This window comes from Desmodus rotundus, chromosome 4, assembly GCF_022682495.2.
Source record: "Desmodus rotundus isolate HL8 chromosome 4, HLdesRot8A.1, whole genome shotgun sequence".
Lineage (NCBI taxonomy): Eukaryota > Metazoa > Chordata > Mammalia > Chiroptera > Phyllostomidae > Desmodus > Desmodus rotundus.
In genome coordinates this window covers 76,673,083-76,696,285 of record NC_071390.1, presented here as the reverse complement: position 1 = coordinate 76,696,285, position 23,203 = coordinate 76,673,083, and the positions used below count along the sequence as shown (strand labels likewise).

The window sequence follows — 23,203 nt, the reverse complement described above, 5'->3', positions numbered from 1 at the left end:
ATAATTGAGTTCTAGAGTGAGCTGGCAGTTTCAGGCATTGCTGATTCCTTCGTGTTGTTATCGAAGACCCAGCGTTTTTCTGCCCCTTTGCCTGCACTGTCCTCAGTCCAGAGGTGATGGCAGGGCTCCAAGTGTTTTACCGTACTTTCTTGTTCATAACCAACAGAGGGATGTGAGCCATTTTCCTAGGCATGGAATATATCCATTCAGGTTAATGGGGGCATTCTGGGACTAATAACATTGGACTAATAAATCAACAGACACCCGTAGGTTTGTGTAAATTTAATAATAGATTTGCCCCTTGGAGCTAGATGCATTCTGAACACAGTCAGCGTTTCATTGGGAAGGAGGAAGGGAGAAATGGGTTTTGGATAAGCACCCAGAAGAGATCAACAGTAGCATTGCTTCTCAATGGGGCAAAAAAGACCAATGAACATGTGGCTTACAGTCAACTTTTGAAAATAAAATGTTTGTGGTGATTAGATAGAAATATTTATTTATGGCACAAGGTACAGACCTTGGAGTTTCAATTGAAATCTAAAGTCATTTTCCCCATACTCATTAATATACAAGTGCCCAGTATTTTCCAAACTTATTGGTGTCTCAGTCCTAACAAGGTACCTTGCAGAATTGAGTAGTGTAATTTGTAACTTGGACTAGAATTTTAATTGAGCTTTATTTGCATTTGTTGAAAACATGGTAATTAGGTATGTCTTAATTGTAGAATGACTGTGCCAAATTAAAGAGAAATAAGCAGCTTCAATTATACCTTCTTTAAAAAGAGAAACTTGAGCGTCTCTGTCTGCATATGCAGTCGCCGGGGAATAACTGATAGTTCAGTGCATAGTTGGTGGAAATAGGTGCAAATGTTTGGCAAAAATAGAAATTTCTTTTTGGAAGGAGACAATCATCTTTCTTTGTATAGGCTGTCTGCAAAAGGAAAGTGAATAATTTGTAAAGATGAGCAAAATTAAAGAGAAAGAAAGTAAAATTTATATATCATTTAAAATAGTAAATTGTCTAAATGTAGGTTTACAATTAGTTCTTGCATGGTAATTCACTGTATGAACACAACAGATTAAGCCATTTGCTGCTAATATATTTCCAGTACTTTTCTTACCTGGAAAAATTAATATATATGGTCTTTTATTTTATTAGTTTATTAGTTTTGAGTTGTACCTTATTATAAAGCTAGTATTAAATGTACAAAGATTGGTTTTAAAACTTTAAAAATAACCTGACTAGTATATCAGTGACGTGGAGTATATTATGTATGTTAAAATTAAGCTTGTGTAATCAATTTATTTAAGTTTTTTAAACCACAGTATTCTTGCATAGGGATGGGGTAAAGTAAGATACTCTTATTTTCCCCTATCAAATAATTTTAGAGTTTGAAACATGTATAATGTAATACTTTAAAAGAACATCTTATGTTTGTACATATGGAGCTACATACTGCTAAATAGTTTTAATTAGTTGGCATCAAAGAGATTAGAGAAATCAGTACACCCCAGAAGAATTTCTTCAATAACGTATTATCTAAATTAGAATGTTCAAAATAAGCGTAAAGAACCCTCAAGTGTGTAGGTATCATCTTAAATAGTCCACTTGCTTGGGGCAGGAATCTGAGCTAGGAATTTTTATTTTACAAAATGAGTTTACAAAACCCAAAGTGAATAAATGATTTAATACTAATTTTCTCTGTCTCACCCAATTTAGAAAATAAGTGGTATTATATACGCCAGAACATTATTGTGAATATGAAAAGATTGGCAACAAATATGCTTCAGTGTATAGTTAGTTGTGAAGGCTTTGCCTTTATTCTGTTACCGAGCCAAGAGCAGACATATGCCCCTTGTACTTCTGCCAACTATCAGGCAGAGGACTCGCAGAGTTGCCGACACTGCCATTCATGAGTTATGGTGACGGCTGCTGTGGATGACAAAGTCATTTACATGTACGGGGCTTGTTTTTTCCTTTATAGTTTCAGACATTTCAAGGGGGTGTGCAGTCCATTAGACAACACATACAGCACGAACATTAAAAGCATCAAAATACACCAGAAACTGATGAGAGCCAAACCAAGTATGGTGGACCCTGAACAACACTGGTGTCAACTGCACAGTCCACTTACACAGACACTTCGCAGTGAGTGAGTGCAGTACTGTAAGTGTATTGTCTCTTATGATTTTCTTGATGACATTTCCTTTCCTCTAGCTTACTTTATTGTAAGACCACAGTATATAGTACATATAACATGCAAAATATCTGTTAATTGGCTGCTTATGTTATCAGTAAGGCTCAGTCAACAGCAAGCTCTTGGTCCTTAAGTTTTTGGGGGGTTAGAAGTTACATGTGGATTTTTGACTGAATGGAAGTGGCGCCACTCAACCCTGCATTGTTCAGGGGCCAGCTGTATAATGGGCCTTCCTGGTGCTGCTGCAGTTGGGGTCTGGCTGGTTGTTTCAGGCTTGGTTAGAGGAGAATAGGCATTGTTCTGAAGCCAGAGGAACAGTGGTACCCAGGGCTGGATAAATGCTTGTGTGATGGGATGAAGCCATGAGCCAGGTTTACTAGTCATCTTTCATTTAAACAGCCATTTATGAGCAGCTGAGGTTTGACCGGCATTTCTTGTTTCAGCAGCTTAGAGAGTGGGAGATAGTTATGTCAGAAGGGCAATAATAAAACTTTGTAGGAAGAGTTATGGAAGTTTTGCATTTTGGAAATTTTAGAAAATCCACCAGCATCCATCTATTTAATTTGAGTATGCCAATAGACCTAGCTTTGTAGCTCCTGAGAACTTTTGAGAATTGTTTTGTAGTGATTTGGTCAATTATCTCAAAGTTGAGGCCACACTTGTTTCCCAAAGGGTTGAGGCAGTGCTTGACAATCAGGGCACAGTGTGTGAAGGGTGTTGCTACACTGTGCTACAGCCCCACCAAAGCTGTATTTACATTCTCTTGGAGGGGGAGGGCTGTCATTTGAAAAGGCTTCATTCACATAATTAGCAAGCCTTGGGGACACTGTGCTAGGATATCCTTTCCCTGATTTAGGTAGGCCACAGAAAGTCACAGCCTTAACTCAGCATTTATTTGCAAGGCTTTGGATTTTCACCAGCAAAGGCAATCCAAAACTTGTAACTGGCTTCCTCTAACAAACCTGCACAATTCCTATTTATTTGTGGAAGAGGAGAGTGGCCCACAGTTAGATAACTTGGTATAGAGGGAGGTCGACATTTCTGAAATCATCTGTGCTCGCCTGTCCTAGAGCCACGGCACGTTTGGCCTAGCTTCTCTTTTTTTTAAGTATTTTTTATTGATGATGCTGTTACAGTTTTCCCAATTTTTCCCCCTTTATCCCCAACCCTCCAGCATTCCCCCCGCTTAGTTCATATCCATGGGTTATACATGTAAGTTCTTTGAGTTCTCTGTTTCCTATACCATTTTTATCCCTCCCCATCTATTTTATGCCTACCAATTATGCTTCTTCTTCCCTGTATCTTTACCCCCTATCCCTCCCTTCGCCCTCCCCACTGTACTCCCTCTGGGTGATGTCCATTTCTCTGATTCAGTTCCTGTTTTAGTTGTTTGCTTAATTTTTGTTTTCATTGTTTTTCTTTTCGTTTGTTTAGGTTCATTTGTTGATAGTTGTGAGTTTGTTGTCATTTTACTATTCATATTTTTGACCTTCTTTTTCTTAGATAAGTCCCTTTATCATTTCATGTAATAATGGCTTGGTGATGATGAACTCTTTTAACTTGACCTTATCTGGGAAGCACTTTATCTGCCCTTCCATTCTAAATGTTAGCATTGCTGGATAGAGTCACCTTGGATGTAGGTCCTTGCCTTTCATGACTTCAAATACTTCTTTCCAGCCCCTTCTTGCCTGCAAGGTTTCTTTTGAGAAATCAGCTGAGTCTTATGGGAACTCCTTTGTAGGTAACTGTCTCCTTTCCTTTTGCTTCTTTTAGGATTCTCTCTTTATCTTTAATCTTGGGTAGCTTAATGATGATGTGCCTTGGTGTGTCCCTCCTTGGGTCCAATTTCTTTGGGATTCTGGGCTTCCTGGATTTCCTGGAAGTCTATTTCCTTCGCCCGACTGGGGGAATTTTCCTTCATTATTTGTTCAAATAAGTTTTCAGTTTCTTGCTGTCGTTCTTCTGAAACACCTATAATTCGGATATTGGAATGTTTCAGGTTGTCCCAAAAGTTTGTAAGACTCTGCTGTTTTGAATTCTTGTTTCTTCGTTCTGTTCTGGTTGAATGTTTATTTTTCCCTTTTGTTCCAAATCGTTGCTTTGAGTCCTGGTTTCCTTCCTGTCACTGCTGGTTCCCTGAATATTTTGCTTTATTTCATTTTGGGTATCGTGCATTTTGTTTTTTTCATTTTTTGACCAAGCTCAATCAGATCTGTGAGCATTTTGATTACCAGGGCTTTAAATTCTCCATCAGATAGGTTGGCTATCTCCTCATTGCTTAGCTTTCTTTCTGAGGTTTTGCTCCATTCTTTCATTTGGGCCACATTTCTTTGTCTTGGCACACCTGATAAGTTATAAGGAGGCGGGGCCTTCCATATTCACCTGGGCAGGGCAACCCTCCTTGCTGACTTGCAGAGCTGCCTGTGGGGGAGGGGCCAGAGAGGGAACAATGCAGCTCTCCTGCTTGTCTCTAGTGCACTTTCCGTTCAGACTCTCGTGGGAGACTGGGAGTATCTCCCACTGTGGCAGCCCTCTCCGTAGTCCATAGTTAGCTCTAAGTCTCAGTTTCCCATTCAGTCAGCCCCACCTGTGCAGCCCACTGCCTCCCTGCAGCCAGCCCCGCCCACCCAGTCTGCCTTGCCTCAGTTTCTCGGAGATGGCCCTTCTTGAGTGATTTCATCAATGTGAGCCACAAGTTAACAGCCTTCAGTGACCACACAGGATTGACAGGTTTTTGAAATGTATTTCTCACTGCCGTGATCTTCTGCGCAGACTGTGTAATGACTAGGTGATTGATTACTGGAGTACATGCTGTGCGAAGCGTGGGACCTAGCAATCATGAACAGACTTGACCTAAAATGCATGAATGTCTTGGTCAAGTACAACCGTACATGGGTATGATACAGAAAGGTACCCAGACTGGCAGTGTGCTGGCCCCAAATCTTCCTCTTTCCTCAGCATTTAGTGGAAGAAGTTGGTCTAAATACTTTCAGAGTATCACCTGGATTTAGAGTTGGTGATGTTTTTACTGTTTGCTGGACCTAGGGCATGACCTGCTGGGATGGGAAATATGTTGGCTCACGTTTTTAACCAAATGGGTCAACAAAAAGAATTGTATACTTTTTTTTTTTTTTTTAGTATTATGGAAAATAGCTGGCATTTAAAAAAAAACTGTCACTTGGCTGTAGTCATGTCTTCATTTCATACTCTCAGATCTATGAGGGTTTAGTAGAGGAACACAAAGATACTGAGTTTGTTTTAATATATCTAATTATACTCATAATATTGTATATTGCTAACTTAGGTGCCCTTTTTTTATAGAGAGGCAACACTTAATTCACTTGAAGATATATTAACTTGATTTAGAGGTCTGTTCTTTGTGAAAGATTGGGAAGAGGCCTAACCATCCTATTTGGTTCTCCATTAGAAGAAGCTTAAAAATACTGATTCGTACTGTATTTGGTGATGAGGAAAAATAACCTCAGAATCCAAGGGTATAACTTGAAGCCCCAAACCTTAGGCAATTAATGTCAGAAAAGATATTATGAGAATGGCTGTTAGTATGTACGTCTATTGCTTCCCACTTAATATAGAAGTTCTGAAAGTTGTTTTAGTAGGTGGAAATCCACTCTAGTTACTTGTCATTCTTTCAAATGCAAACAGTTTAGTGCATTGCGCTATATGCTTATGAAATTTTTGTTCAAAGGATGGAATCTTGTTATTACTAGGTAGAGCTTTTGTGTCTGCACAGTTCAGAGGAGTATAAGGTTATTGAGTCACACATTTTCATGGCTCCATCCGCCTCTGTGTGCCTTCCATTGTGTAGACTGGCTTTATTTAATGGCAATATAAGGAAAATTTACAGAGGCCGTGAAGATGCAGTTGTCTGTGTGAGGAAATCACACATGGGCACGTTTGGGAGCCGGAGGAAAGGAACTGTGCCGACGTTGGTGTGCTAACTGGAGAATGGCGTAGTTTGACACATTAATGAGGGGCCAGAGTGGATCCACTTCACACTCACCCAGGAGAAGAGGAAGCACTTGGGGAGGAGTGGCTTGTTTTCTTTACATTTTGCCAATATAGTGAACAGGACCCTTACAAGTCTGTGCTATGAGGAGGGCCAGCTAATTCCCACAGCAACACACGTGCATAGCAATCATCACATCACAGGGTCCATTTTAAGTCCATGCAAAAGTAGACAGCAGTGCCGCCCATGCAGTGGCAGGAACTAACAGTAGAAAACTGAGGAAATAATATCCTCACATCCATTTTAGATTCCTTAGTTTTATTCCTGTGGTTCACTGTATTCTTTATCTGTTTGTTTGTCTGTTTGTTTGTTTGTCCTTCTAAGTGGAAGAAGACACGGAAGAAAGCTCAAGATCCGGGCGAGAGTCTGTGTCCACAGCTAGTGACCAGCCCTCACATTCTCTGGATAGACAAATGAACGGGAACCAAGAGAAAGGAGATAAGACTAATAGGAGAAAGGATAAATCTGGAAAGGAGAAGAAGAAAGATAGAGATAAGGAAAAGGATAAAATGAAAGCCAAGAAGGGAATGCTGAAGGGCCTGGGAGATATGTTCAGGTAAGTCTTCGCCAACCCAAACCAGGTCATTCCTCAACATATGTATGAGTCTAATACAAAATACTGAAAGCACAGATTTGAAAACACCTTTGAGGTCAACCCAAATTCTTTTGTAATTTCCAGCCTTAGCTACCTCATTTTTCCATTCTTGAGGATTTCACTTTAACTTTTTTAGACCTTTTTAGCAGCCTTAAAGATGATATCGTGCCAGCCATGGATATGGCTGTTGAGAGGATGGAAGGCAAGCCTGCATCTTAGCCAGGCAAAGAGCGGCCGCGCCCGGAGACAAAGGGCTGTTAGAGCAGTGTTTGTTCTTTTGTGAGTGCGAACAATGGTTCATTATTTAAATTTAACATAGTTCAAGTTAGCAGTAGCATTTAAAGGTTCATTAATAACAAGTCTACTAGAAATGCTACAAATAGAGCTTCAATTAAGCTATGTTGATTAATTTAACATACGTTACTTCAGGTCTGTAAAGATTTCATTAAATGTAGTCTCTGGCTGTTTTCTGACAGCAGTTTTTGTGCCCCTAAATTATATTCCAGGATTACTTAGCGTGTCATTCTTTACAAATCATTGCTACACAATAAAAGTGAGAAGTTGTTAAGGAGTTGCTCTGTAACTCTTGCAGAAATGTTCATCCGAGGTGACTTATAATACTCAGGTATTTAATGTGTAACAAAGATTACTTGATTGTTCCATAAATTATACCCCAAAACATATCGTGATGATGATTTAAATTTGAAAACATGCTCTTCACAAAGTAGTTATACTACGGTATGAAATCTTTCCTTTTACCATTTTTAATTTGGCACTGTGAATGAGTTTTATTTTCACAGAATTTTTTAACTGATGATTCCAAGGTTGACCTCAGTAAGTCAGGAGTTACAGCTATGTCAAGCCTGCAAAGTCCAGGACTCAGGGTCCAGCCTGCAGGCCACGCATCACAGTAGATGTGTTCCGTAGGCATCTGATTCAGTGCACAGAAGAAATGAGCTATAGATGGCGATGACACTAAGCCTGGCCTATTAGCATGCCAGCTTTAATTTAAGTACAACTGGGATTCCATCTCCAGTGCTTCAGGATGTTGGGATTTTCATAGTTTTACATTAGAGTTTTTTTTGTTTATATAATGATCCTTCTGAATGCATTTTCACTCAGATCATCTTTTTTCATTATCTCCACATCCAAGAATGCTTACAGTGAAATTGCTCTAATCCCCATTTTATTTCAGGTCTGTGTTAGCCAGGGGGCTTTCCATTCTGTATATGCAAACTGACAGCTCATAAACGGGCACCTACGTAACACACAGAAGTAAGGCTGTTGCCTATCAATTAAAATTTGAGGAATTTGTACTACTGTATTTTCCGGAGTAAAGACTGTGGAAGGGGAGCAAGTCTCCCCTGTGACTCACTGGACCCCCTTGGAGCCCCGTCTCATTTCCAGGGTTTCTGCTAAGTGTTACTGAATGATACCAGCTTGTTAGCTTCCATTCATCAGCTAACATCTATCTGATAGATGCAGCCCTCTGTTCTTCTCATGGACTAGAGAATAAGCAAACTTGTAGTTTGTTTATAAATTATTTTAATTATAAATTATTTTTTCTGTAACTTGTAACTCCAGAATAAGAGAAGCCTTGTGGTAGAGTTTTATTTTAGGGCCAGAGGAGCGGAGAGCGTGGGGATCATGGGGAAATCAGTGTATGGTGTTTCAAAGGGACCTTGAAGTACAACACAGCCCAGCCCCCTTTTTTGCTACAAGTTCTGTGAAATACATGATGTTTTTTCTAGACCAAATTCCGTAGCCTGTATCTGTAACCATCTTTATGAGAGAGAAGCAGACCCTTTTATAACTTTGAGTGGCTGCATATTCTTGTAAATCAACTTTCATGTTTAGGTGCAGGGGCTAAAGGTTTTTTGTAAAACTTAAGTTTATATTCTTCCAGTATTTAAGAATGTCTATTAAGAAAATCAGAGGTGTCTATACTTTTCTAGGTACATGCCATATAAATGGTTTGTTAGAATCAGACCACATTGGTTGTGAAAGCCAGTTCAGTTTTTAGAGATTTTGCCAACCAGTTGTTGAACACAACCATTACTAAAAATTAAATGTTCTGTAAAATACTCAACATTTGTTACTTCCTAATTGTTTTATTACCTTTTCCTATGATCTCTGCTTCTGAGGGCTTCACGCTGATTGTATTGGCATGGAGCTGGCGCTGTGTCCGTGGTGTGGCTCCTCTAAGCCTCACATCCCCGGACACCGAGCCGCCAGCTGCAAGTCAGCCATGGTGGGAGTGTGTGCCCCGTGGAAGTACATGAATTCCACCAAACAGCTTTTTCTCCCAGGAGAGCACCACACCACTGTGGGGGAGGAAAAATAAATTTCCTCCTACCAAGTTCTTCTAGCTGGACAAATAATCAAATTAACATGAGGCAGATTAACATGAGAAAATGACCACATTTATTATGTATACACTTACGGAGATTCCCTAAGAATGTGGAACCTGCCATCTTTAACAGTGGGACACAGAGAGGACTTTGAGTAGATGGGCCTTGAGCGGTTCCTCCCTGTCAGTCACACTAGTTCATATTGAAATAGAGTTATCTTTGATGGTAGCTCCCTTCCTGGAGCAGGCCCTCTATCTAACTTCTTTTAGGCAGTTAGGGGGAAGATTAAAGGTTTTCCCTGAATCTTTCGTTCTTTAAAAATAACCAGCTTAAAATAATATCTAAAAAGGGGCATATTTTGGGGTGGCAGAATGTAAGTATGTCCCAAGCAGAGTTGTGGGAGCTTGTGTAGTTCTTCTGGTCGTGGCCCCTTCTTTCTGACTGCAGAGCAGCGCTTGTCCATTTGGGAAGTGGGCAAAGCTTACCATATATTGCTCCTGGAAATTGAGATTTTGTTGGCTCTCAATCACTTCTTCATACCATTGTTGTTTCTTCTCCTTAGTGTTTGAGAAGACTCTTAATGCATTGTTAGGTTTTTCAAAACATTTTTTAACTTCTTTTATACCAACTGGATCTAATTCTTTGAGGCTGATAGACTCTCAGGTTGATCCTGTTGTGTGTTTTTTTAATAACATAGGGAGTATGGGAAGATTTTAAAGTTAAAATTAAAAATAAAATTCCTTTCTCTTTGTTCTTTCAAATAGGATGCAATTTTCTTTGCGAGGTTGCTCTTAAATAGCTTAGTAAAAATGTGTGTGTGCCCATGCAGTTCTGAGGACAGTTTGTGAGGAGGTTCAAGTATGACGCCTAACGCTGGCCGGAACGGTACAGCAGGGGTGCGTGTGCACGCGCGCGCGTGTGTGTGTGTGTGTGTGTGGCAATGTGATTTTCTTTCTGCTTTTTGGTTCATGTAACAGGGGAAAAGGCCAGGCAAGGGACACTAGATATCGGGAGTCTAGCTTTCTAGGCGTATGAGGTTTTTCTCTTTAGTTGCTTGAGAATGTAATTATATGTTTTCTTTCAAAGATGGGCTGGCAGGATCTCCTCCTCCCACGTCACCCACCCAAAAAACAAAACCACACACTCTATTTCTACCCCTACAGGGTGTCTGTGATTTTTGGTTAGCTTTAATGAGAGCCACATGGGCGGGCCATATTTTTAGAGCCCTACCAGCGGGAGCTGTGGCACATTGAGCAGGTTCTTTAATTCATTGGTATATAGAAATGACTGTTCTCTGTTTCACACGTTGAATGGTGGTCACTTTAAAAATGATTTAATTATTGATAAACAAGTCTGGGGAAGAATCTTGTGTCATATGAATCACTATTCTGCAGAGTTCCCTTCATGTGAGTTTTAAATCTACAAGGAATCAAATAACAGATGTAAAGTGTGTCACATTTGTATGAATTTCCCCTTGTACATACAACATCTTCTTTTGCACATAAGGAGCTCCTGTTGCCTTAATTGAAGTGGCTTTATACCTCAGAGAGCTGCTTGTGCTTCCTGAGCCTGTGAGTGTGACTCGTTGTGCAGTCGTTCCGGGTGCAGAGCCAGAGCAGGGGGCAGGCGGAAGTGTTGAGTCCATCCATGTTTGATTCTCAGACGCTTGGCTATTCAAATTTAATACTGTAAAATATTTCTGAGAATTCTGCAATTGTATGAAATTTTCACCAAGGAAGGAAGCTTGTACTTTAGAAGGAGAGAGATCCGCTGTGTAATGTTCTAAACGTGTTTCTTTTTAAATGAAAACAACAGCATTATTGAGCAACATGTTTTTGCCTTAGTTTCTGTGTCCAACTTGAAATAATACAACATTAAGCATTTAAAATTACTTACTATTCTATTTCCAGCCCTGGTATAAGTGCAGTTTGATATTGCTTTTCCTCAAAAATCAGAATTATTATGATTTGAGCATCCTAGAATTGTCCGCGCTCTAAGACTGAAGATTCTGAGACCGGTCTGTACTATGCTCATCTCAGTGTTATTGGTGCTATTGTCCGTCTGTGGCAGCTGAGCCTGTCACAATGGAAGCTAAAGCAAACGTAATGTTGCAGCATTGCCATTATTAAAATTGAATCCTCCAATTACAGTTAAAATGATGACCTAGTCTCTGAAGCATTGTTTCATTCAGTCTGTAAGAGGAAATAGATAATTTAGTTTGAAACCTTGTTTGGTTGAAATCAGATCTACTACTGCTCTTTCCCTTTTTAGAATGTAATAGTTTGCAGAACACAATGAACATGATCAGATTTTAAAACTTAATGTGGTAGTTGGATTACCTCTTTTAGGCTATTGAGAGAGTAACAAACACGATTATTGCACTTCCCTTACCTGTACGTACTAACTGTGTGTCTGTACCGTGTTTCTCGTTCAGCCTTGCCACACTGAAGCCTGAGAAGAGATGAACAACAAACCAGATTCAAAAATGGCTTGAGAAGCACATGTTGCACAGTTGTTTAAAAAAAAAAAAAACAATAAATTTACTTTTAATGAATTCTTAGTGGCTGTTGACGAATTTTGTTTACGACATCAGCAGTTTTGATGGTTTTAGTAATTCTATATTAATCAATTTGGAACTTTTTGATCTTGATTTCAAGCTTGGGGGTTTAAATTACTGCTTCAAAAGGCAGAGAAATGTTTTTTCCTATCCTTTTTTATTAGCCCCTTTTCACAGTGGAAAACCATGGTCCTAGCTGCTGACGTATTCAGAAATCATCAGCACATACCAATTGGATGTTGGAATCAATGCTTTCAAGATTATGTAATGTACCAGTTCGGTTTCGTTGTGTAGCTCAGTGGCTAGGGCACAGGCAGCTGTCCATTGGGATAGTCACCCATCAGTTGGTGACTAGGTAGGCCGAGAAGTTTGAAAGTAACTTGGGCAAAGAAAAGTGCCTTCATGGGTTACAGAATTTAGACAGAAAAGAGGGGATCTGGAAATAAATATCTTGCTCAGGGATGGCTTAACCAGCAATTTCTTCCATTGGGGAAAAATGGAGATACTCTGGCTAGTAATCCTGAGGTTTGCTGAGACCACAGGGAGTGAGGGCACACACTCTTTCATAAAGTGTTTCTGGAAAGAGTCTGTCTGGCCAAGTGTTCCAGTCACAGATCCCAGTGCTGGTCCAGGTGGGTCTCAGGGTCCTTCCTTTAGAATGAAGCTTTCTTCCTGGAAGAAGACTTGTTTCTCATGGCCCCAGGATTTCCCACAAAGATAGTATTCAGCTAGTTCTACTTTCTGAAAATTCTAGGGTTGCTTTCTACTTAAAAATGAATGTGATTGTGAAAATGAAAATTGTTTATTGAAAGGGGGCTGTGGAGCTGGGTCACAGGCTCTGAGAAGGGTTTCCCTCTGCTGACATGGTAGCAGCCTGCCCTCCCACTCACGCCTCCAACTCCGGCGAGCAGAAGCCCTCACCTATATTGTAGGAAGGAGGGACACAGAACAGGGCTTAGTTGTTCGTGTCAGAAGTATCGGGGCTTGTAGTTTTTTATGACCCAGGCCTTGTGGATTGTATGACCAGTTTCACATTGGTAAAATTAAATGGGATTTAGGGAGTACAGTTAAAGTATGTACAACACCCCCCCACCCCGCGCCCCGCCCCCTCGCCCCAGTCAAAATGATACAGGAGCAATACTGTCTCACAGAAGAGAGAGAACTTGAAAAGAGCAGTGTTACACAATTTTATTTGTTTTCCTGTTTGTCATCTAGACAGAGTAAACATAATTGTTCTGTAAGTACACGTATTGTGAGATTTCCTTGGAATAAGTTCCAAATTTGTAAATCCCAAGGACTTAACTGTGTGCTTCTTTTAATTCAAATGGAGACAGAGGTTCCCTTTTTTAACACAGGAAAGTGGGTGTCAGCCTTACCTGTTAGCCAAGACAAGTCTAGGGTAGCTGATGTCATATTCTTCGAGTATTCTTCTTTTCCTTGTTAGCAGTCTTAAGTAGAGAGCCTTTGACATCTACAGCCCTGAAGCTGACTGCAGAGGAAGCCAGAGAAGGCTCGGAGTGTGACAGCTAGGTCTTTCCAAGACCTTCCTGACGGTTTTAACATTTCTTTTCCATAGACCTGCAGCGTGACTATAGAATGCGAGCGTCAAGGATGACACTTACTTTATAGTCTCTGTAAAGCAGACCTTTTTGTAAAATAAATTTTTGACAGTCCTGAGATGCTAAGTCAATTTCAATTCCAGACTGGGTGGGAAATGGAATCTTTCTTTCTGCAAGTGATGTGAAAATTGAAGGCAACTGACTATTCACTTTTTAATAACACAGGGCAAATAAATACTATCACACCATTGAAAAATACACTAGAAGACAGGCTCAGCTAATGACATTTACCACAACATATATTGGAAATAACATATCTGATTTTTTTTATTTGTTACCATTAGAGACTCTATATCTTTTACATTAAAAATAATGGATCAAGCCACATGTTATTTCTAAATGTATTTTTATCAAGCCACAAATTATTACATTGAGGTAATTGTTTGATTCTTACAGTCTTTTAAAGAATTCGCTGGGGAAGTGACCTCTTTTATAATTGAATGTAGTATGTTTTTTTTTTTAACCTAGGTTTAATAATAGCCAATTTAGAAACGGAAGGCTAAAATTGGGTTAAAATTCATGTCGCAGTGACATAATGATGTCTGCTGTTGACTTCTGTACTTAGCATTTCGTTTAGAGTGGGTGAGCCGCTATGCTGTACGCCAGCAGTTTTCAAACCGTCTCATCTCATGGCACACAAACTGCCAAAACTCTGCGGCACACCAAGCCCTACATTGTTTTACTGATCTCACAAATAGATACAATGTTGACTCATTGACACCAGACTGCTGTTCCTGTGTGGCTGTTGTCATTTTTTAATTTGACAACCTAAGGAAAAAGAGGTCAGTGCTCCTGACTGAATAGTGAGGTATGGCATGTTTTTAAAAATTTTTTGGTACATCTGTTGAAAATTACTGCTTTATGCTAAGGCCAAGCCCCCAAAGCTGTTCTGACCCTTTCTTGCCTATCCCAGAACTTTTGCCTCTCCACAATTTGTTCTTCTCTCTCCCATACCATCAGTGACACCCTTCTCTACTGGGTCATTTTCCCTTTGTCCTACACTAGGCTGTTATTTTTTCTACCTCAGAGAAAAACCTCTCTCCCCCTCCCTGCCCTTTCAACTGCTACCTCACCAGCGGTTTTCTCTTCCGCTCTTAGAGCAAACCTTCGGATACATTAGTACCTGTTGTCTTCATTTCCTGTTCTCTCTTAAACTCCCTTCAGTGAAGCCTTCCTCCTCCTTGGCTCCACAAAACCTGCTGTCACCCATGCCCTCTTCATGGGTGAGTCTTCCCTGTACATTCCCACTCTGCCCCTGGGACTGCACAGGCACTTGGTGCAGCTGTCTAGCGCTCCTTTGAGGTCGCCCTTGCTGTGTCCCCTCCTTCCATTCTGCCTGCTGTTTCCGTGTCTCCTTGGCCAATTCTGCGTCAAGCTCTGTTCTCCTGATGTTGGAGTGCCCCAGCCCTCAGTCCTTAATCTCATTCTCTTTTTCTCTTTTCAGTAACACAGAATTTTTATATTCTTAGGAAACAGCCTCAGGGCTCTAAATACAGCCTATGCACAGATGGCTGCCAGCTTCCTATCTCCCACTTGGGTGTCTGTTGTGAACTCTGGATTTGGAGGCCTGACCATCTTCTAGACATATTCACTCAGATGTCGAGCAGCAGGCTCTGGAACATAACATGCCCCAGCTCAGTTCTGGATAGTTTGCCCAGAACATCTGCTCTAAACCTTCCTCTTCTCAGACATTGGCGGCTATGTTTTCAGTTGGTCAGGTCCAAAACCTTGGAGTAATCCTTGACTCCTATATTTTCCTTATACCTCACATTTAACTTATTAATGTTTAGAAGCCAAAGCCCGTTTGATGTGATTTCAACACATATCTCTAATGCTAGCACTTCCAGTGTCCTCCCCCCTGCCCCCATGGTCGGGTGACAAAGCCCTCATCCTCCCCCTCCCTGTTCCACACAGCCCCTTAGCACAGCAGCTGCAAGTCACATCACTTCCCTCCTCCCTGCAGTCAGAGTAAGAGTCACCTGTTGGACCCTACAGGACTTGCCCCAACCTCTCTGACCTCATTTCTTTGGTGCATCCTTTGTTGACTTCAGCTACACTGGCCTCGTCTTCTCTGAACCTGTCAAGTCTACCACTGCCTTTGTCCTCGCTCACCCCTCTACCCAGAATCATCTCTTCTCAAGTAACCACAGGGTCTCTCTTGAGCCTTTAACATCTTTACTTAAATGTCACCCTTTCAGGGGGTCAATGCAACATTTCAGACTTTGCTCCCTCCCACTTCGTGAATACTTCCTGCTCCACTTTTTAGCATTATTTTCCTCCTCGGCACCCATCACCACCAGACATACCCTATATCCCACAGACTTGGGGTGCTAAGTCAAGAATGGCAGGGCTTGTTAACCCTCTCCCTTGTTATGTCCCTAGCAGACTGCCTGGTGCATAGTCAGTGCCCAGTAATGTAACAGATGCCATTGTCTGCACCCCTTCAGCACACCCCTGACTTCAGTTTCGGCTGGGTCCCCAAGGCCTCTCTGGAGCCTTGGAAGGAAGCTCTGCTTCTCTGTGCGGGGTGGCCGGGAGTACCCAGAATAGAACCTTTTCAGAGCAGCCCTCCACCAGTGACCCAGGAAAGCCAGTGTAAAAGGACTCCAGTCCCTGTGACCCTTAAGAATGTAGCACTAAGGCATAAATCTGTACCCTGAGCCCTGAAAGTATGATCCTTAGACCAGAGACATGGCAGGACCTGGAGCCTGTCAGAGAAGAGGAATTGCAGGCCCTGCTCCGGACCTACTGACATAGAAATCTGCAATTGAACAGTCCCAGCCGAGAGGCCCTGTGGTACCTGCTACCCACTCAGCGGCTGGCCTGTGGGTGAGCTTTCTGGGCCCACGGTGGTAACAGGCTGAGGATACTTCTGGGGATACAGGCTGAGGATGCATTGCTCCCCTTTGTCACATGTGCCTTTCCATTAAGCCACTGCTGCTAATCACTGTCTCAGGATTGCCTTCTAGCAAAGTCCACACTAAGATAAGTGTCTGTGGAGCAAATGAATAAATAAATAAAATCTCTAGAGTCAGGGGTGGTGTGTATGTGACCAGTTTCTACAGGTTGTCATACCGGGGCAACTCGTGCGCAGGTGGTTCTCCTCTTTGAAAGAACGTGTCACTTCCAGGTGCCCCCGGGACTGAGGAGGCAGTCAGTTCCTAGAGAGCAGGCCTGGCCACACACCTGAGATTTGCAGTATGTTCTTCGGTTTGTTGTTGAAGTCACTCTTTTCCTGGCTGTTACTAGTTGTAAATGATTTAATTATTTTTCTATTACAGCAGATTTGAAAAACAAATATGATTTTCCAATTAAATTCATTTCGGGCAGTTTCCAACCTTCAGGCTGGGAACTGTATAGTTGAGGTCAAGCCAGGAATACGTGCTTAAATTGCCCTGCTAATGTCTTTGTAAGCCTCAAAATGTCAGCCTCCATGAGATGGTATAAGATTCTTCCCCTTAAAGAAGTCAGAACCTTGACTTCACTTTTCACAAGCTTTGAGAGCAGCTGAGGCCTAGGACAGGAACTGGCCGAACCCCTCATTCTCTGAAGGCCACACCCTGGCATTTGCAGACTGCCTCTCCCATAGCGGGTACTCTAAGTGCCTCGTTCTTCCTAGCAGCCCTTGGGGACACTGCTGAGCACCTGGGGCCTGCGCCCCCCACCACGCCCCCCGCCCCCCACAAGCTGGAAATCCTGCTGATTTCTAGGCATGGCTTCCCTGGGAGCAGGGGCAGCTTCTCCTCCTTAGTTTCTCCCCCTATGACATCTATGATATTTTGTTATGACATGCATTTCCTCTGTAAACATTATTTCTCTCTCCTCTTTGGTTATTTAACAGTTCCAGTTCTTTAAAAAAGAAAATAAAGGAATAATTTTACATTCTTTGTCCACACAAACAGACTTTGAAATGAACTAAACTGATACAAACCAACTGCAGAATATCCCTACTTTCTGTACTAAGGTGTCTGTGTTTCTGCTCCTCTGGGTGACCTGTAAGGTTCCCCGTTATCACTCCAGTTCCCATTTCTGGTTGTGTTGGGCAATCACTGGTGATTACCTCATGTAGTGACTTCCACGAGTACTATGGCTAGTGGCTAGCACTCGCTGAATATCAGCATGCTGGACAGTCTGCTGAAACTGCTCTTCTTGATTACCCACCTACTCTATGTAATAGATGATATATATAATCTCAACATATATATATGATGTACATTATATATATCTTATCTATAATCTATATAATAACCTCAAGGTAGGTGCCCTTTTAGCCCCATTTTATGGGTGAAGAAACTAGACACAGAGGTTCAGAGAGGTAAACTAATAACCAGGCTCCCGCAGTGGTCCCATGGTGGAGCCACACCAAGCCCACTTCTGGGTCAGAATAAGGTTCTGCTCCTAAAATGTGTACCTACCCCTCTGCTGAAACAGCCGAGCCTTCCTGGCCTCTCCCACTGCTCTTCTGCTGTGCCCACACCTGAATGGAGCCAAGGTGGCTGTGAAGCTAAGCTCAGGAGGCAGCATTGCTCTGTGTGCCATGAAAAAATACAGATCCCTGTTGCTAGCTGGGAAATGTGGAAAGTTAGTGTCTTTTGAACCTGACTTTTCATTTGTGTTCCTGCCCTGTTTGATTTCTCTAGCTTTCTGTGTCTGGGCTCCTTCTTTGGTTTTTTCTCAAGAGCTCGGAAATGTCATTGTTAATTTAAAAACTACCAAGTGTCACGTGTCCTCCCCAAAACAACTGACTCTGAAACTTGCCGCTACTGTATCAGGAATGCTATGGAGATTAAAACAGGAGAGTCTAGCTTCCCTCTTGCTCTTTTCTCAGATGGCTGCTGAGTCCTGACTGCTTCTGTTTTGACAGCTCACTTCCCTTCCCTTCTACACACCTTCTTGTACCTTAGCTCTGCTCCACCACTGCTGTTTCTTTTATTTTCCCTGTGAAAATAATTGTGAGGCCACTCTTCCTCAGGATGTGTTCAAAGTCTGTGCTTGTCTACTAATTGCCTGCAGATTCCTGGGTCCGCTCTCCCTTTAACCCTGGCAGTGCTGCCCAGGTCAGCAGGCCTGCCAACCTGTGGGTACCTCAGAGACCAGGCCACCTTGGGCCCCAGCCCTGCGGATGCTGCTCGGTCAGTCGGAGTTGCTCCCACGGCCCCTCTGCTCATGCGTCTGTTTGGGACCTGAAACCTGGCTGGGGTGAATTTCCACTGGTGCTTATAGGGAAATAACGTCTTATCTAATTTCTGTTTTTATAATTTGTTTTAGTCATGAGGAAGACAATCTCAAGTGAGTTTACTTTTGAATTCCTAGAATTTCAGGCTGCTTTCCTCTTTAATTTTATCTCCTTTTAGAATATGGTGCTAAAAACATTTTTTAATTGAGAAAATTATATCATCTACTAACGTTATCTCAATGTGGGTTGATTCTGAAACAGTTGTAAGGCAGCAAACGTTAAACCAGCTGGTGATAGGGGCTCTGACAGGAAGGAAGTTTCCCTTGGGTGTTCTTCCCGGAGCACAGCAACAGCCACTTCCTGGTGTCGCTCAGGGTACCGTGGAGAAGCAGGCTAACCGTCCATACAGGGCACTCTCTGCTTCACATTGAGTTGTCCTAGACACACTGGGGGATTGGCAATTGCCTGGAAATAACCTCGGTTTGCTCTGTCCAACATTCAGGTAAGTATAAATCACCAGTAAACCTCCTGATGGGCCATCATATTTCAGCACTTAATGATAAGTAGCCTTTAAAGATGAACTTTCCCTGCTCCTGTACCAGTTGGTGGGTGACAGCCGAAGATCAGGAGCCAAGGAAATTCTACATACAGCTTGTGAAGTATAGCCTCTTGCACATTCCCCACCCCGAAGCTGGTAGGAAAGGCCAGCAACCCGCTGTGGGTGGGGGTGGGCTTCTGGCCTTAGTTACCTCACAGGGAACAACTTCACTCCCTTCTGTCTCCCCATCCACCATAGTGTTAAGTGGCTCAGAGACACTCATGGTAGGTATGTGCATCCCTGTGCCTTACACAAAGAAGCACCTGAGCAATGAAGTAAGTTGAGGATTTTACTACTCACCTGGCAAGAGTTGTTTCTAATGATAACCAGGTGGACTTTTTCAAGTCTGGTTTTGGAACATACATGATTCATGAGTAATGGTAAGGTAAAACCATTAATTCGCACCTTCTACAAATATTTACTCGGGGCCTACTGTGTGCTAGGCCTCATGCTAGGAGAGAGGACTTCAGTGGTGGGTGTAACACAGTAAGAAGGAGCTGAGAAAGGGGCTGTGTGAGGAAGAGCAAGTGGGCTTTGCCCAGGCTCAGAGAGTGAGCCTCCCTCCAGAAGCTGATGTGGAAACTGAGATCCAAAAGCTGTTGAGTTCTTTATCTGAAGAAGGCTCTAGGGAAAGGAATGTTTTGCATCAGTGGGATTCAGACTCTTGACATGATCCATCTTGCAACCCCATGTGCACGTATGTACACAAGTCACTGAAATATTGCACGAGGTCACGCTTGCCCTCCCTCTCCCTGACACGCTCTGAGAGGCAGCAGGTTAGGGACCTGGGCTCTGAAGATAGATTGTCCGTGTCCAAATCCCAGCCACAGACTCATCAGCCTGGTGACAAGTTAACAAACATCCTGGTGTTTTACTTTTCTCACTTGTAAAGTGTGAATGGTAATGGTACCCGCTTCACAGAGTGTTTTGAAGCTATAGTGAGTTAATATGTACAAAGCATTTGAGAACCCCTCCTGGTACAAGGAATGCATGATGTAAAATAAATGTTAGTTACTATTATTATTCTGTAATTCATTTAAGAAATACTAGATGTAAAAATCAATTTTATGTCTTTAATGGGCTGAAAAACACAATTTGAAAAATACTGTTTAGAAATAATTTCAGGGGTGTCCAGCCCATGGGCCGCATGTGGCCCAGGACGACTATGAATGTGACCCAACACAAAATCACAAATCTACTTAAAACCTTTTTTTACTCATCAGTTTTCATTAGTGTTTGTGTATTTAAATTTGTGGCCCAAGACAACTCTTCTTCTTCCAGTGTGGCCCAGAGACGCCAAAAGTTTGAACACCCCTGGTAGATGGTGGAAATCCTCTAGGTTTGCAAAGGGTAGAAGGGAGGAGCCTGGACTTGTTTGAAAGGCATTATGGCCTAATCTTAAGGACAGGTAGAAGTCATTCAAGAGTATGGCTTGGTAACATTTACATTTTCTAAAAAATTTAAAGATTTCTGCAACCACAGCATATAGAATGAACTAAAGAACTGAACGAGAGTGAAGGCCAGAAACTCAGGGAGGGGGCTGCTGTGACAACCACAGCCAGCAATGGTGGTGGCTGTGGGCGCAGAGAGACTGCGTGTATTTCTCAAGAGGAATCTGGGGGAGTTGATTAATTGGTCAGATAAAAAAACAAAAACAAAAAACAAAACAAACCTAGAGAGAGGGAACAGTAAGAAGTAATTCCCACAATTTTGGCCTCATCAATGGGGTCACACAGAGGGTAGAAAACAGGAGGAGGGTCATATTTGCGGAAATACGGTTATGTTGAATCTTGCACTGGTCTGCCATCTGCCCAAGGGCAGGTGACCGGTGGGCAGAGGGGTGGGAGAGGCTGGCCCAAAAAGCTCATATTTGACACCGTGGCGGTATTAGTGGAGGGGACATCTGGAAGTGTGTGTAGGGAAGAGGAGCAGGCCAAGGCCTGAATTCTGAGGATTCTTCAAACGTTGGGGGCAGCTCAGCATGGGGAGGGTACTGTTGATTATTGCGAAGAAGCCTGTGTAGAGAGAGGAGGAAAACCACAAGAGTATGGTATTTAAAGCCAAGGCTACAGTGTGTTTTTTAATTAGTTACATAGAAGAATATGGTCAGCAGTGTTTCTGCTCAGAGGTCAAAAGGCACTCGTGGTCTCAGCTGCATGGGGAGGTCAGCGGACCAATTTTGAATGGCCACCCCTTGTTACGTGACGTGCTTCAGTGTTTCTGTGTGTTGCCAGTGTGGACAGTATCTGATGCTGATGCTTGGTCCAAGTTAAGAACATCATGTATTAATTCCTATTTGGAAAAGCAGAGCTCTTTTCCCCCCAACACTCCCTACACAAACACAGAAACCTGTCAGATTTCTGTAATTTTGAGTAATAGAAATGATATTTAAGTGACATTAATCCCTATTGTAGATTTTCACAAAGGAGTATAGAAATTAGGGTATGAGGAATTCATTTTTTAAGTAACTTATGACCAAAGTGTCAAATGGAGGGAAAGTAAATTCACTGATCAGTTTTACCGGTGCGGCGCTGCTCCTTGGCTGCACTGCTGAGAGCCAGCATCCTCCCTGTTTCTCTTTTGTCTGCTGTGGTGGCATTGACTGGAGTGGGTGTGCATGCTGATGACATGAGCCACACTGAATTATGATAGGACCTACTTTCTGGTTTTGCTTATGTTTATAAAACAAGAGAGTATTTAGGCCTGCCAACTAGCTTGTTTCATCAAAGTGCCAGGATCAAAAGTACCTTTTTTGAAAACCTCTTTTTTTTTTTCAAACAAAAAAGGTGGCATTTAACCATTATAACCCATGATCCAGAGTCCTCACTCTATACTTAATTTTCAGACTATGTTTTCCCAGGACCTATTTTTCCAAGGTTCATGGGTGTTTCCATTCCCATGGCTTAAAAAAAAATCAACTATAAATTGTGATTTGCAGATGTTCTTGGTTTTCAAGGCAACACTGTGCATCTTTTATGTTATATTCAAAGGGGTATAAAGTGTTGGGTATGTTCAAGCAATTAATGCTTTACATAGTCTATTAAAATTAGTATATTGAGCATGTCCAAGATTTTAGTTTCCTGGTCCTTTCAGAAAGGATCCTAGCTGTGCTCTGCCTATGTGCATAATTTTTTAAAATCTTTTTATTTTTACATGCATTTTATTTATTTTTAAGTGGAATGTATTGGGGTGACACTCATTAACAAAATTATACAGGTTTCAGGTGCCCAATTCTACAACAGGTCATCTTTACATGTCATTGTTTGTTTACCACCCCAAGTCAAATCTCTGTCCGCCACCATTGATCCCCCTGTACCTTCCTCCACCTCTCTCTGCCGCCACTACCCCAGCAATCACCATGTTGTTGTCCATGGCCATGAATTTTTTCTTTTTCTTCTTTTTTGTTCAATCCCTATACTGTCCCGATGCCCTCCCCCCACATTCAGCTCTGCCCCCCCCGAGAGCTGTCAGCCTGCTCTCTGTCTCTGAGTTTGTCACTGTTTTGCTCGTTCGTTCATTTTGTTCATTAGATTCCACATATGAGTGAAATCATACGGTATTTGTTTTTCTATGACTGGCTTATTTCACTTAGCATAATTCTTCCCAGGCCCACCCATGCTGTAGCAAAGGGTAAGATTTCTTTCTTTTTTATGACCAAGTAGTATTCCATTGTGAGAATGCTCCACAGCTTTTTTATCCACTCATCTACGGGTGCACACTTGGGCTGCTTCCATATCTCGGCTATTGTAAGTAACACTGCTGTAAACACAGAGGTGCTGCATATATTCTTTCAAATAGTGTTTTGGGTTTCTTTGGAAATATTCCCAGAAGTGGAATCACTGGGTCATAAGGCAGATCCATTTTTAATTTTTTGAGGTGACTCCATACTGCTTTCCGCAGTGGCTGCACCAGTCTGCATTCCCACCAACAGTGCAAAAAGGTTCTCCTTTTTCCACATCCACACCAGCACTTGTTTGTTGATTTATTGATGATGGCCATTCTGATAGGTGTGAGGTGGTATCTTATTGTGGTTTTAATTTGCTTTTCTCTGATGGTTAGTAATGCTGAGGATCTTTTTGTATG

The 23,203-nt window shown here is 42.0% G+C and overlaps 1 protein-coding gene across 17 annotated transcripts in view; it reads left to right on the top strand.

Annotated features, from left to right (window-relative positions):
• PARD3 (par-3 family cell polarity regulator) overlaps window positions 1-23,203 on the top strand; it is a 715,988-nt gene that overhangs the window by 463,080 nt on the left and 229,705 nt on the right. For 15 of the 17 annotated variants that reach the window (XM_053922257.2, XM_053922260.2, XM_053922267.2 and 12 more), the window contains one exon: window positions 6,549-6,780. In XM_053922257.2, coding sequence (XP_053778232.1) covers window positions 6,549-6,780 — 232 coding nt within the window. Of the gene's footprint in view, window positions 1-6,548; window positions 6,781-11,604; window positions 11,726-23,203 lie in introns of those variants that run through there. The other 2 variants (XM_053922269.2, XM_053922270.2) reach the window with 2 other exon arrangements.